We start from the raw sequence: 14,596 nt of genomic DNA on the forward strand, positions 1-14,596 counted from the left end.
GAACAGTGAGAGGGAGTGTAGCTTAAGGAATAATGTGGTAAATGTGACATGGATTTTATGTATATGATATTTTCTGCACTACAGACTGTCCTCAGCACTGGAAACACTATCGCTTGGTGCTTTCTCTCAGGCTTGATTTACTGGTGTATTCTGTCTTTCCAGGTTACTTTCCTTCCTTGGGGTTCCCTTCGAAGGGCTCTCCTGTATCTCTCAACTCTGACACTTCTTCTCTTGCACCTAATTTCATAGGTAAATGGTGTCCTTTCTGTGGGAGTATTTGTGCTGTGCTGCTGCTTCTGTGCCAAGTTCCCATTTAATATGGATATTTATCTCAAAGGTGTGGGTACCTGATTATTCAGGCAGAGGTGGGTGGGACACTTCCCAATCTATTTGTAGGCAGCACTCCAGAAACATAAATAGGATATGAAGAAATAATCCTAGTAGAAATCCCTTATGCCTGCAGATTCTTAGATAAAACCTGACTTGTGACTAATGTTTTCCGAAGACCGATTTCAAAACCTGAATTGGCCCATTCAGGTTCTGTCTGGGAGAAGCCTTAATTTAAAAGAATGCAGTCTCCTACTTGACAGAGAACTAAAATGTGACGTTTGAAATGATAGCATTGCAATGAAGAAATGAAAAATCTCCCCACGCACCAGGAGGTTGTTCTTGGAAGTCATGAGATTTTTGTAACTTGTACTTTTCATTTGAGGGGAAAGAAGTTTTTAGCTTCCTTGGCTATAGCATAGAACCCAAATATATGTTAGGAATAATTATGATTCCAAAAGCTATGGCTTGAAGAATGAAATACTTTTGCAAAGCTAGCAATCAAGATGTAAGAATTCGAAACACTGCAAGATGTTGTGTTGTATTTTTCCTTCTTTCCAACTAGTGGTGTTTTGGAGGAGCTGTTTCCAGTGGTGTCAATTTGTTCTGAAGAGTAGGAAGCCAGAACTGGTCTAAGACCGTATAGTCTTGGGGCTTTAAGTAAAATCACAGACATTTCCCATTTTGCTGTAATCTATCTCTGTTTTGAGTAAGAACAATATCTCAAAGGTGTTGAAGGGAACCTTCAGGATTCCTCAAGAGTAATGAACCTTAAGATAATAAACCACTAGATATTCATACCTGTTCGAGTGAATTTTTTCAGTGGCTATTTGAGCAGTCTGTGATAATGGTTACAGAAGTATATTTGTCAGAAGAATTAGAAAAAGAAGACTTCAGAAGCTTTTTTCTGAAGTAAGCATGTATTTGTCAAATTGCATGCCTGTTAAAATTGGGGGGGGAAGTTTAAGTTAATGTTAAAAAAAACCCAAAACACCTTAATGTTAAAAAAAAAAAAAGTATAGAATCACTCCAGGAATTGGATTAAATACGCTTTCATAGGCAAAAGATAACAATGCCAAACAGTTTTACGTGTGCTATCAAAGGAAAAAGATTCCAAAATAAAGTATATCAAATTAACTGAAAAGATATCGCAAAAAGACATTCAGAAATAGAAATACCACATAAGATAAAATAGTTAGAGATCGGGAAATGCTTTGCCAGAGGAACAGTAAGGTGGGGGTGCTGTAACAGTGGTTTACAAAAGACAGGATTTAATGAGATGAAAGTATATAAAAATAATAAATGTCTCTGGAAATAATTAAGTCCTAAGTCTCAAAATGAAGAACAGGAGGAGGTTTATTACTAAAGGAAAAAAGCCCCAAGAAATTACTGGTTATTCATACAAGGTCTAGTTAATTCCTTCCTTGAATTTACATCCACAAACTTACTAAGAATTATATGTAGCAGATAAAAATATGAGTTGAAATCTCATGCTTTGGTGTGTAAATTGTACTGTAGAATTGAGAAATGGCTTCTCTTATTTCCTGTTTCATAATGGTTCCTCACAAAAAGGTTTCAGAGTCCTTTCCAAACTTGTTATGCCAGTCACTGTCAGGGGAGAGACAACAACGTGTATGTGCTGCCCTGGTCTCATGTAGCAGTTTATTTAGTCATCCATATTTGACGATACCCCATACATGAAATATGTTCCCTTGTGGTTAGCAGGCACAGTCATGCGGTTGTTCTAATTATCAGCATTTTTAACATGATATTAAAATAGAAGTTAATATTCTCTTTTTTGGAAGTAGACACTGCAGTTGGTCTCCTAGTATTGTATCCAGCATTGTGTGGTCTGTGGAAAGCGTCAAGACTTGTTTGAGGCAAATATGTTTGGGCTGTGACTGCACCAGCTCAGTCTGACAGATGGGAAAGTATCTGTGTTAGCCTCCAACCTTGAGAGGGTGGGAAGAACAGTCTGTGGTGGCCTCCATTATGTTATATATCAAAGCAGTCAGATGTAATTTTTGAAAACTGAATCTACTCACATAACCCGCTTACCTTTCAAGTAGGGAAAACTGACCTGTGATGAACATTAGGTTCTATATGAATGCTCATGTTGGTCTGGATAAAAATAATCGGGCTTGGAGGGGGCAGAATTTAGTGCTTTACTGATAAGATAATGGTTTTTTCTTCATCAAAAGTTGAAGTTGTCTTTTGAAGACCCTCCACAGTACATATTTTCTATTTGGTCTGTGTGGAGATGGTGACTAGTGACACTGGCTAAAAATATTTGTGCTTTCAGTTTTGCTACTTCTAATATAGTTGTATAAATTATTTGTTGCTCATGGAGTATTGATACATCAATTTGACCATTGCTAAACTGTTTCTACACTTTTTTTCTTTCCTGGATTTTTCATGGTAGTTGGTTTAAGCTCTTTTTTCTGTGAGTAATATTTTTTTTTCTCCCTTATGTCTGTAGGTTCGTTGAGAGCCCCTCCAACATCTGGGGCTCCCCCTCCAGCCTCTGGAGCATCTCTTCCTTCTGGCCACCTGGCATACAGTCAGTTTGGACATGGAGATGTGCAGAATGGGATTCCAACCTCAGCAGCCCCAATGCAGAGGTACATAGAGCAAATCATAACAAAGGCCTGCCTTGCTAGACCTATGTTAGGTCTAAACCTTTTAGGATCTAAACCAAACTAAATACTTCGCTTTTCCTGTGATATGCATTGACTTTCTTTATTGCTTCCTTACTGTTTTGGAACAACGTTTTGCCTTAGGTGTGTGTGTTAGACAATACGAATCTCTGGAGACTAAAAAATTATGGAAGGTTATGAGCAGATGTCAGTAACTGATCAAAACGACTTCTCCAAAGACTTTCTTTGTGGTAGTCATTTTCCCTATAAGGAATTTTCTGATTCCCATAATCCGTCTCATTTTAAAACAATTGCATCCACGCAGCCGTAGTACTTAATTCCTTGGCAGTGTGAATTGATCTCTGTCTGGAGCATGTTACTGTTGTTACTGAGTAATTCCTTAGAACTAGTTCTGGGTCCTTTTCTGCCTACTGTGGATTCCCGAGTCATCTTCATCTAAAGCTATTGGGCATCTTCTCCAGAAAGATACTGCCCTTACCTCTGGTGAAAGTGGCAGCAGTCCTCACTGCTTCATTCTGATTACTGGTTATGGGGGAAGGTGATTGTTTTGGGGGGTTTGTTTTTTTATTTCTTTCCTTCTGGTTAAGTTGAGCACTGTCAGCTGGAGACTCCAAATCTTTTGAGCAGCTGACCATTCTTACATAGCTGTGCAGGCCTTACTGTTGCTTACCCTGTAGACTCTGTTGCAGTATTTCTGATTTGTTGCAATAACTAAAATGGGATTAACAAAAAAAAGCTATAAATGTAGAATTTGTATTTCATCAAGAAAATGTATTAGTTCTTAAGTCATTCATATCCATGCAGGATATGTAATTATTTTTCCAAAACTGAGTTAAAGTGCTTCCTGTAAATAATTGAGACCCAGCTAGTGTTTATGTGGTAGAAAAATTTTAAAAGGCACAGAGAATTGTAACTGCTTGTATAATGGGGAATCCAGTGAAGTTTCTCATCTTTCTTCTCAGGCCACCTGCTTCTCAGCCGTTTCTGCCAGGCTCAGCACCCACACCTGTCAGCCAGACATCTACGTTCCAGCAATATGGTCCCCCCCCAGCCAGTGTACAGCAGCTCAGTAATCACATGGCAGGGATGACAATTGGCAGTACTACAGCCTCTGCTCCTCCCCCAGCTGGACTGGGCTATGGTGAGGTTTCCTGGCTACAGAAATTTGGCTGTTTCGTTTATTTTATGTTAGTAATTTCATAAAAGATTTGCTCTTGTCAATGATTCATTACCATATGGTGATAGGGATTCTCTGGATGTTGACATCTGCCATAGTAAATGGTAGTTTCCTTGACTACTAATAAAGTCATCATTGGGGAGAACAGAACTGAGACTATTGTAGGGGATAGTGCAGTTAGTACTGCAGGACATGAGTAACAAAACAGGGATAGACTGGACACCAAGATTCACCTAATTGAGGAGAAATATTGTTACTCTGAGTAAGCTGTTGGAGAGTCTACGTGCCTTGCCACTGTTGTGCAGCAACCCAGTCAAAAAGAAGGAAGAGGGGCTCAGTAAATCACAAAGGGATGAAATTACTCTGAATGATTCTGTGAAGGGTTTTGCTGGAAGTTGAGGAAAAGCTTACTTAAACAGTATAAACTGAGTTTAGATATTTTGTTCTGTTGTGTTAGATCTACAGTCCCACTAGAGTCTGACTACACTTTGATTTATTTTTTTTAATTGTTTTGGTAAAGTACTGTTTGACAAGCATCTCACTCTAACACAGACTTTATAGGAAAATTAGGAGTAGGGGATGCAGATTTCTTCAGCCTTTTGGCAATGTGCTTGTCTAAAATTATCCTCAGAAATAGTACAGTGGTAAATACAGAAGATGCTAGTTCCATGCTATCAAAACCATGAAGCTCAAAACTGTTCTTGAACTACAGGCTCCAACTTATTGTGTAGTTTAAGATACAAACTTATTTCAGTTCAAGAAATCAGTAGCCAGACTTGTGGTGGTTTGTTTTGCATACTCCTGGCTTTGCGCCTTTTTTCTGGCCCTGAATCCTGAAAATGTGTTCAGATTATGTAAAATAAGAAGTTTAGACTTTGAGAGAGAATACAATGAAGGAACTGGCAAGTTTCAGATCCCTTGGAGGAGTTTCAGCTCTGATCAATTTAGGAGGGTGTTCACTTAAGATTTGTCTCTCTGAGTAACGGCAAGACCATCCGAAGATGAGAAAGTGGTAGACCTAATTAGATCATCTAAAACAAATGGAGTTTGCTTGCATCTTAATTGTCTTGAGGATAGAAGAAAATGTTGTATCTTCTTTTCTTCTTATCAGGTCCCCCAACATCGGTTCCCCCAGTCTCAGGAAGCTTTAGCACAACAGGATCTGGTCTCTACACACCTTACACTGCGAGCCAAGGACCCCCTCCTACCAGTGTGTCTCAGGGTCTTCCTTTGGCACAGCCTCCATTTCCTGGTCAACCAATATCAACTCAGCGCCTCCCTACTCAAGTCCCTGGTTTTGCCCCACCTCCCTCTTCTACAGGGATCGGACCTTCCTCTTACCCTCCAACCACAGGTGCCCCAAGGCCACCTACCATGTCAGGCCCACCACTGCCTGGGCAGACAGCTGCTGGACCACCAGCCTCCCAGCCTAATCATGTATCCTCACCACCACCCCCAGCAACTATGGCAGGGCCACACCCTGGGCCACACCCTGGGCCTCCCATGAGTGGCCTCCATGGACCACCGCCTCCCACTCATCCTCCTCAGCCAGGATACCAAATGCAGCAGAACGGTGAGTGTTCCTAGTGTAGGAATTGTAAGTTACGTGTGTTCTCTGTGTGCTGCAAACGGAGAACTGGATTTCAGGTTTGTAACTTGCTGGCTCCTGGCTGCGCTTCAAAGCTTCCCTCTTGTTTCCCTGTGCTCATATCTGAAGGACAAATCCAAGACAAACAGTAGGATGACAATAAGATATTTGTCATACACATTTTAATCAGATTAATGTAACTAAAGGAATCCTAGCTTACTTGGCCAAAAGGTTGCTTAATAATTAGTGCCGTAATACTACAAGAATTTGTGATCAAAGTTTTATTATGAACTTTAATTTGATGTCTGTAACCTCAGCTGTTCAAATGTAGAGATTTGAACTCCTGAAAAGCCTTATTATCTTTTTTGTGTTTTTAATTTGTGGCCAGTGTGCATATACAATCTGTATGAGAGGAGTTGTTAAACATTGAAAAGGAGTTGCTACTTTTTCTTCTTTAATTCACGAAACTGTATATTTTTCTCCTTGTAGAACCTTTCACATTTTGTGTGTTCTTAGCAGTAATATTAGTTAAGCTTTCTGAATTACAAACACTTTTGGCGGATTTTTAATCAGTAACATTTACAGATACTAGGATAAAGTAATCATGTGCAAGTGTCAGGATTGAGAATCCTGTCCCCATGCAGCTTTGCACAACTGGCCAGGTAAATTACTTTAAAATATCTGTCCAAATTGCTATGAACTGTGAAAACACTAATGGAGTAAATCAAGCCGTTACTCCAGAACTGACTGAAATTGTCTAAAGTAATATGAAATAACTTCAGCTAGTTAGAAAACAAAAAAGATAATCACACATTAACCTATTACTGTAATTTCAGACAGGCCAAAACTGCCTGAGAGAACTCCTTGCATACCTTTAGTTTGAGGAATTACGGTTCATCCACTAGCTGTTTTGCTGGTTTGTGTGCACTTTCTATTAGGCAGTTCTGCAGTTCAATTTAAATGTTCATAGTGCATGATCTTAATGCATATTTTAATCATATTGTTCTAAAAATAGTTATGTTAGTCTAAAAACTGTTTAAGTCTGGTTTTAAGGAGGACTGTATCCATCAGTTTATTGGATCATGGATAGAAGTGTACAGGTTTAAGTTGAAACACTTGTTAAATGTGTTTAATCTGAATTAACTGAAAAGCAGGTGACACACTCTCTTGTTTTTTGACAATGACAGGAAAAATGGGAAGTGCCTAATGAGGAAATGCCTGGTATTAGCCATTGTTTGACTTTGCTGTCCCTTTCTTGTAAGGTTCCTTTGGGCAGGTGAGGGGTCCCCAACCAAACTACGGAGGAGCCTATCCAGGAACACCAAATTATGGAAGTCAACCCGGACCACCACCTCCACCAAAACGCTTGGATCCAGATTCCATTCCTAGCCCTGTAAGCTTACTTTGTTGTTATAATGTGAACTCTTCCATAAGATCTTTACATAAAACAGAACTGGCAAAGACCAAAGCTGAAACCGGGTTTCTCATTCCAAAGAACATCAGTCTGTTCTGCTTACTTTTCTCTCGTATCAGTATCTTGTTGTGAGTAAGCCTAGAAACAGTATTTTTCTTGGTAACTAAAGAAAGGCACTGTATATGCAAATTGATGCTCTAATTCCTCAGGTCTTTTTCTGTACTATGTTACATTTTGAGAATCCTTGAGGGCTTTGATTAAGCTTGTTTCTCCATTTCTGGATTCTTCCTTAATGACTCTCAAAGGTGAACTAATTTCAGATTTTGAGGTGACAATCTATGAACTGTATGATCCAAGTTTAAAGTATGGTTAATAGGAGGTAATTGTAGTGCTTTTTATTTCCCTTTTCCTGTCATCTTTCAAAAAGCTGGTTAGTGGTTTTTTTGGTCATTAGGTCATGACACTACTTCAGTCAAATATGGACAACTTCTCAAATTTGGATTATCTTTCAGATGGAGGTTCTGAGAAAGGATAAGCAGTGATGTGTAATGGTTAGCAATGATGAGTAGTATTAAGCCTGGCAGTATTATTGCCACTAGTGTGCTAATGCTGTTCTGTTATTGTCTCAGAAGGCCACAGTCATTTGATAACAGGAAATCTTTTCAGGGCAGTGCTTACAAGCAGTTTACTTCAAAACTATAAAAATAATTTAGTCTTGAGTTACATCTTAGATCAGGGTCTGAACTGGTACTGTTCAGAAGTTATTGCTATTCAAAAAAGATAATCTGTTTAGACTCCAAGTTTATCTAACTTTATGACCATATTTTTTCATAGAATATAGGAAGTCTTCAGTTGCTTGCCTGCTTCTCTTCTCTTCCACTAAATGAGATCTTAAATGGCTTGTGTCAGTTGCCTTCATTTTAGCATGTTCTTAAAGCATAAATCCCCAATTTCTAACCAAAAAGAGCATGTGAGCCACTACCTCTGTTAGCAATGTGTTCCGACTCCAGGCCCAGTATCCTGGCAAGACTGGTTTTGGGATGGGTGTATGCTGCAGAAGCTGATGTTTCCTGTTGCATGAACCAATGTCCAAATGTATCTAATTCTGGTGCTACAGGTGTGAGTAGAGAGAAGTAACTCTGTTACTATTTGTTTTATTATTCTCTTCTCTTTTTTCTTTTTCTTTTATTTTTTGTGGCACTCTTTTTTTTTTAAAAAAAAAAAGCAACTTAATGAGCTGCCACCCCAGCAGAAACCCAGGCACAGAATAGACCCAGATGCAATTCCTAGTCCAGTAAGTGCTGTATGTGTCAATTGTAGTCTGTGTGTTGGTGACCATCTGTGCATGCCTGAAACCTGAACTTCACCTCACTAACCCTCCATCATTAATCCTTTACCCTTTCCCTGGTGTCTTCTGCTTGCCTTATCAAAATGAGTAACATTACACCACAAGAGGTTGTTAAAATCTTCTCTTCTGTGATGAATGGTGAGGCAGTAGAAAGCAGACTGTTTCAGAAACAGATCATGAAGAATGTCTCCCCTTCACTTTGTCTGATCTTTAAAATGTCTCCTTCATCAGATTCCAACTGACATTTTCAGTGTCAGCCATCAGTATCATTGTCCATACAATGTGTGTCTCGTGTTAACATACACACAGCATGAGCCTTTGTAGCAGTGTTTCCTACTAGTTTTGAGCAGAACTTGATGACTGTTCTTGTTGATTACTAGTACTGGGCTAATACTTTGAAGTTCTAAAATTGCAGATGAACTGTTTTGTTTTGATGTTAATTCCTGATGTAAATCTTCTAGTAGATTAATATGAGGCATGGGGAGCTATAAACATTCTCTCATTGTCTGTGCTCATACATAGCCATTAAATTCTGAATTTGAAAATTTAATATTTATGTGTAGAGAATCTTACCTAAAGAAAGTAAAAAGCAGCTACCTTTTGGATTGGACAAAAAAACCGCATTTGACTCTGGTACCCTCGTATCACTTCTTCCTCACTTAGACAAAGTTGGTTCTATAACAGTTACCAGTGGTGAGATCACCAATGTCTGTCAGTCTGTAGAGTTTTGAAATGGGACTAGATTTATCCTAGAGTAGTCACTGTCTCATGCTATGGGAGGCTTTCTGCTGGCAACTTGGAATCCTTAGTGAGAGGGTAGAAGTTCTTCCATGCAAACTTCTGCATTTCGGAGTTTAAGTAAAGGCATGTGTGTTTGGTGGCAAAATAAGATCAGAATAATGATTGCTAGCTTTAATGCTTTCATTCAGGCACCAGTATGGAAGTGTAGTTAAAACTGTGTATCTCTACAACTTTCTGTTCTTATGCAAAGGTCAGTGGATATTTTAGTCAAGTAAATCTGTTTAATGCATTTCCATTATCTTAAGCATATTTGCATCAATGAAGAATTTGAAATACTAAGAAATTTAAGATTTTTACTGGCTTTGTGAAGTTTAAGCTTGGTTCATTGACAAGTTTACTGAGACTTCACTTCCCACATCCCCAGAATTCAAAACATAAATAGTTGAGCACCACGGACTAATGAAGACTTCCACTTGAGCTTGCAAGCATCTGTCTTTAGGTCAGAGTTACAGTGGTTAGAAATAAACGCATGCTATGAAAACAGTGGGAACATAACAGAAAGGAAAGGCCAGGTTATCTATAGACCTTCATCCTGAAGCTTACAGAAGCTTCTAATTTTAATTTAGCTAGGAGCACTATACAGGGGAATACTACCAAAAATTCCTTTCTTGATCCGCATTTGGATTTTATGAGTTTAGATCAGGCCTTAAATCACAAAATATGCTGCTAAAAATACTTGAGGAAAAATGCTATTTGTAACTTGTAATTTATTGTTAGTCATTAAACTGAGAGGTGACTGCTTGACGAAACTTGTTTGCTTTAGACTTCTTATTTTTAGAGACAGTAACGTTTGCCTCAGGTCCCCTTTTCACTGCCTTACAGATACAAATCTTATATTTTACAGTACTTTGAAACCAAGCCTCCAAACATTAATGTGATGTTTTCCATCATAGATTCAAGTGATTGAAGATGACAGAAGTAACCGTGGGTCAGAACCATTTGTCACTGGAGTGAGAGGGCAGGTCCCACCTCTTGTTACTACGAATTTTGTGGTCAAGGATCAAGGTAAAATGTTTTTCTTTTCCTAAACAAAGCACAAACCCTAAAGCGTCAGTGACAGAACTGTGTATGTCTTTAAAGGAAAGGTTTGAGGAATGATTCCAGTGGCTGGGATTGTGTATTTTACCAACAGAAGCTTAGCTTCAAGTCCTGTGTTGATTTGATCTCAATTTAGATTTTCCTGGTTGTTTGGTAGCTAGTAACCCATTTGCAAGTAAAAAATGTTTTCCAAGGCAGGTACCTGGGACCAGCATTAGCAGGGATATCAGAAAGCAGCAAATGAAGCCTCTTCTGTAGAGCTATGTCAATGACAGTTAAGAACTGAAATTTACTAGCAATATCATTTGAATTGGACTGGGAACTGTATTTTTTTAAGTCATGTGTGGGATGTCAATTGATCCATGGGCTTCATAGAGAAAGAATATTTCATCTTTTAATTTCCAGTGCTTTATTGGAAATTTTAAGCTCCTTTAAAACTTCAGAATCAAATTCTACAATCAAGTGCTTTACTCTTCAGCCAAAAGTACAAAATCAAACAGTAGAAATGTTTGAGTCTTCTGACTATAGTACATTTTAGTCTGCAAAAAGAGTGAAACAGGAATGCCTTTTTAGAGGTTTAAGTTGATGTGGAGTCAAGTTCATTTGCTTTGAGTTAAGGGCTTTTATTATATGTAATAGTAAAGAGGCATTTTGTTTGGAATTCAAGTTTCACATAGATTGAAATTAATTTATTGTTTAGATAAGCTCTTAGTCTCTGTGACTTAACACAACCGAAGGTGTCTTTATTTCTGTTCTTGAATATAAACTTAACTTGTACTGAAATTTGTGGGGATTTTTTCTTTGTTCCCCAGGTAACGCAAGCCCCCGCTACATAAGATGCACATCTTACAATATTCCCTGCACCTCAGATATGGCCAAACAGTCCCAAGTTCCTCTAGCTGCTGTCATAAAACCGCTGGCTACTCTACCCCCAGAGGAGGTGAGGACCGTATGCAGGGTTACATATGCACTATATGCGCTCTGAACTCATCTGGAGAATGCTATTAGATATCAACATTTAACAGATAGGTTGAGAAGGAATGTTTAAGTAATAAAGACTAGGTAAACATTGATTCTCCCACAACTGTGTGGTAGAGATCTGTAAGGCAGAAGAACTGTTTTGTGTTCAAAACATTTAATATTTTGATCGCCGTGATAATTTCAGCTTTTTTGCAGTAACTGTCAAGCACTATGACCAAATGAACAAAATACTAGGATGGTCAGAAACCTGTACACTTCCAGTTGATCTCAATTTCTTTCTTGGCCTAAAGTATTTAAATAGTAACTAATCACTGATGTTAAGTCTCTTCTAGGATGTCAAGTTGTGGAATTGGATGAGAATGTATCAAGCGGCACTGGTTAAGCTGTCTAACATGCATGTACATGCACAGCACTGTGTGGGATGACAGCACAAGACTGAGTGCTGGGCACTGCTGAGCTGCACTGGTATTTCTGCCCTTGCTCAATGCAGCATTTATTTCCTTCTAGGTGTAACGTGTGGCTAGCTAGCCTTTTACCCACTTTGGTTGCTGAGAACACGAAAGCTTCAAGGATATTACAGAGCTAGAAATTTTATAAAATAGGCTAAATACTCTGGCTACTGTGTATTGTTAGCCTGCTTGGAGCAGTGACATAAGGACAAATATGCACGTTAAATTTGAATGCATATATTTGCAGCGTTCTGTGCCCTGTTAAACTTGACTTTAGCATCTGCTCAGGAGTAGAGTATCCTCTGGGCTTTAAGGGTGGTTTTTTCCTGTTGCATTTTGTTAATGTTCCTAAACTATGGTTTGGATTTTGAAAATCAGTTTGTCATAAAACTGAGTCGTGAAGTTAATTCCTGTGTTGCTGTATTGTGCCTGGAGTTTAAAAGGAGCACAATAGGAGAATGTGATCTTATTTAAGAAACCTGGAGGCTTGTAGAGCCACACATTTTCAGAGAAGCTTTACAAACAACTAGTTGTTAAGTCTCCTGGTGTGTTTATGCTTTGAACAAATGCTTGTGATATCCAGAAAAAACACGGCTAGGATCGGAAAATTGCCCTGGAGACTGGTCAGCTTCTAGCATTGGAAAGTTCTTTATGGCAAGGGCAAACTCCCTGTGGAGAGGCCATTCCAACAGATGAAGGCTCAGCTGTTCAGAGCAGTAAGACTGTAAACAGAGCTAAAGCTTAACATATCATTAATGAGAGGATAAATGTCTCGTGAAAATCATAGAATCACAGAATGGTTTGGGTTGGAAGGGAATTCAAAGATCATCTAGTTCCAACCCCCCTGCCATGGGCAGGGACACCCTCCACTAGACCAGGTTGTTCAAAGCCCCATCCAGCCTGGCCTTGAACACGTCCAGGGATGGGGCATCCACAACCTCTCTGGGCAACCTGTTCCAGTGCCTCACCACCCTCACATTGAAGAATTTCTTCCTAATAACAAATCTAAGTCTACCTTCCTTCAGCTAAAATACAGCATTCGGATAAATCTAGAATATATAAAAATTCAACACCTGGTTGCCAGATACGGGACTTTTGCCCTAATGTTAACGCACAGTTCAGAAAGCAAAGCCTGAGGCTTCAGAAAGAAGTATCTCTGTGCCTTCTGGGAATAAGTGGTTAGTGACGTTAGGCATAGCACTGCATGTTTACAGCACCCTTGTAGTTTGTGTGCATGTACGTTATTGGGGGAGAGGCTGAGGAAAAAAGCTTATTGTGTGGAAGTACAATACCAATGTTGTCTGGCAGTCAGAAAACTTGAAATTTTGTTTCCTCTGAGGAGGTCAGCCTGGGCGGTAGGAGCTGAGAAACACTGGCTGCAAAACCATTGTATTGCCAATAAATGAGTAGTGAGGTTGGATGAGAGATGTGGCATGTCTGTGACATGAAAAGTAAGAAAGTGGCTGGAACATTTGCTCAACTCCTGGTCAAGGAATATGTTGCCTCTTAAACATGATCAGAGGTTTAGGGTGACTGAGAGAATTAAGACTGGACACCTTTTGTGTCAGAAAATTTAAAAGTGGTTAAACTTTATTTTGAGCTAGATTCTTATTTATGAAAGGTGCTTTGAACTATGAACACAGGTAGTAGCTTGCACGAGTTCTGTCTTAATCGTTTTAAAATGCTTCCTGCATGTTCTGAGGTTGAGAAGCTGCAGAAGTTGCCAAGCATCTTATTCTGGTTTGGCTAAAAAATTAATATATTATCAGTAAGTTCAAAAATGGTATCCCTACATAACAATTTTGAGGACTTGCTATACAGTGGGATCAAGACAAGCAGAACTTATGGATATACTGTATTTCATAGTGGACTTCAAAAATAAGTCTTACCAGCTGACATTTTTTAAGATAGTCTGGACACTCTATTGAATATATGGAATGCAGTGACTGGCTTCTATTTTGTCAAAAAACTTGCATTTTACAAGGGAAAAATATAAGAGGTGAAGAGTTGCTTTTAAAACAACCAGCCTGTGGTGAAATGTAAATTGTACGCTCACTCCCATGAGGTTATTATGGCTATTCTTAGCATGGCTTCAGTCTTTTGCATTCACTTGGGATACGTTTGTGCCGTGTGGTACTCCTGCTCAGGCTCCTCAAGCAGGCTCCTATATAAATTAGTGCAGCACCATGCAGAAGTACTTGTTTATGTCCAAGTGGGATAGCCCATTAATGACTGCAGCCCACAGAGAACTGCTGTGCTAGAGCATGGGTTGAATAGCATTTACAAAATACTTGTTCAGGCTTCCCCACCCCCTGCACTCTCTCCCACAGCTGCCAAAAATGCTAAATAGCAGATAGTTTTAAGCTCTGCAATATGTGTGGTCACTTCTTTCTCATCATGTGACCTGTCTTTTCTGTTTTCCCTTGCTTCCACAGACCCTTCCTTATTTGGTAGACCACGGAGAATCTGGTCCTGTCCGATGTAATAGGTGCAAGGCTTACATGTGCCCTTTTATGCAATTTATTGAGGGTGGAAGGAGGTTCCAGTGTTGTTTCTGTAGCTGTGTCACTGAGGGTAAGTTTTCTTCTGGAAATTGGTCTGTAGGCTCTATTGGAGTGATCTTTGAACAAGATGCAAGCCAATAAATCTTTATCATATTATGATCGTTTATACTGTATACCGTGCTTTTATGTGTGTTTAGTCTTGTAAAAAACTCATTGTAAAACATGTTCAGTGCTTAGTTTTGAAAGGATGTTCAAATTAAGTAGGTACTTATGCATTGCAGTATTATTGTACCAAATTGTTAAGATGAGATA

At 39.1% G+C, this 14,596-nt stretch overlaps 1 protein-coding gene across 4 annotated transcripts in view; it reads left to right on the forward strand.

Annotated features, from left to right (window-relative positions):
* The window catches only part of SEC24C (SEC24 homolog C, COPII coat complex component), a 38,685-nt gene that overhangs the window by 10,874 nt on the left and 13,215 nt on the right, over positions 1-14,596 (forward strand). The window contains exons 3-11 of one of the 4 annotated variants that reach the window (XM_054831180.1): positions 163-249; positions 2,807-2,948; positions 3,947-4,125; positions 5,273-5,734; positions 7,012-7,142; positions 8,389-8,457; positions 10,206-10,317; positions 11,163-11,290; positions 14,216-14,354. In XM_054831180.1, coding sequence (XP_054687155.1) covers positions 163-249; positions 2,807-2,948; positions 3,947-4,125; positions 5,273-5,734; positions 7,012-7,142; positions 8,389-8,457; positions 10,206-10,317; positions 11,163-11,290; positions 14,216-14,354 — 1,449 coding nt within the window. The remainder of the gene's footprint in view (positions 1-162; positions 250-2,806; positions 2,949-3,946; positions 4,126-5,272; positions 5,735-7,011; positions 7,143-8,388; positions 8,458-10,205; positions 10,318-11,162; positions 11,291-14,215; positions 14,355-14,596) is intronic. The other 3 variants (XM_054831181.1, XM_054831182.1, XM_054831183.1) reach the window with 3 other exon arrangements.

Source organism: Grus americana, chromosome 7, assembly GCF_028858705.1.
Source record: "Grus americana isolate bGruAme1 chromosome 7, bGruAme1.mat, whole genome shotgun sequence".
Classification (NCBI taxonomy): domain Eukaryota; kingdom Metazoa; phylum Chordata; class Aves; order Gruiformes; family Gruidae; genus Grus; species Grus americana.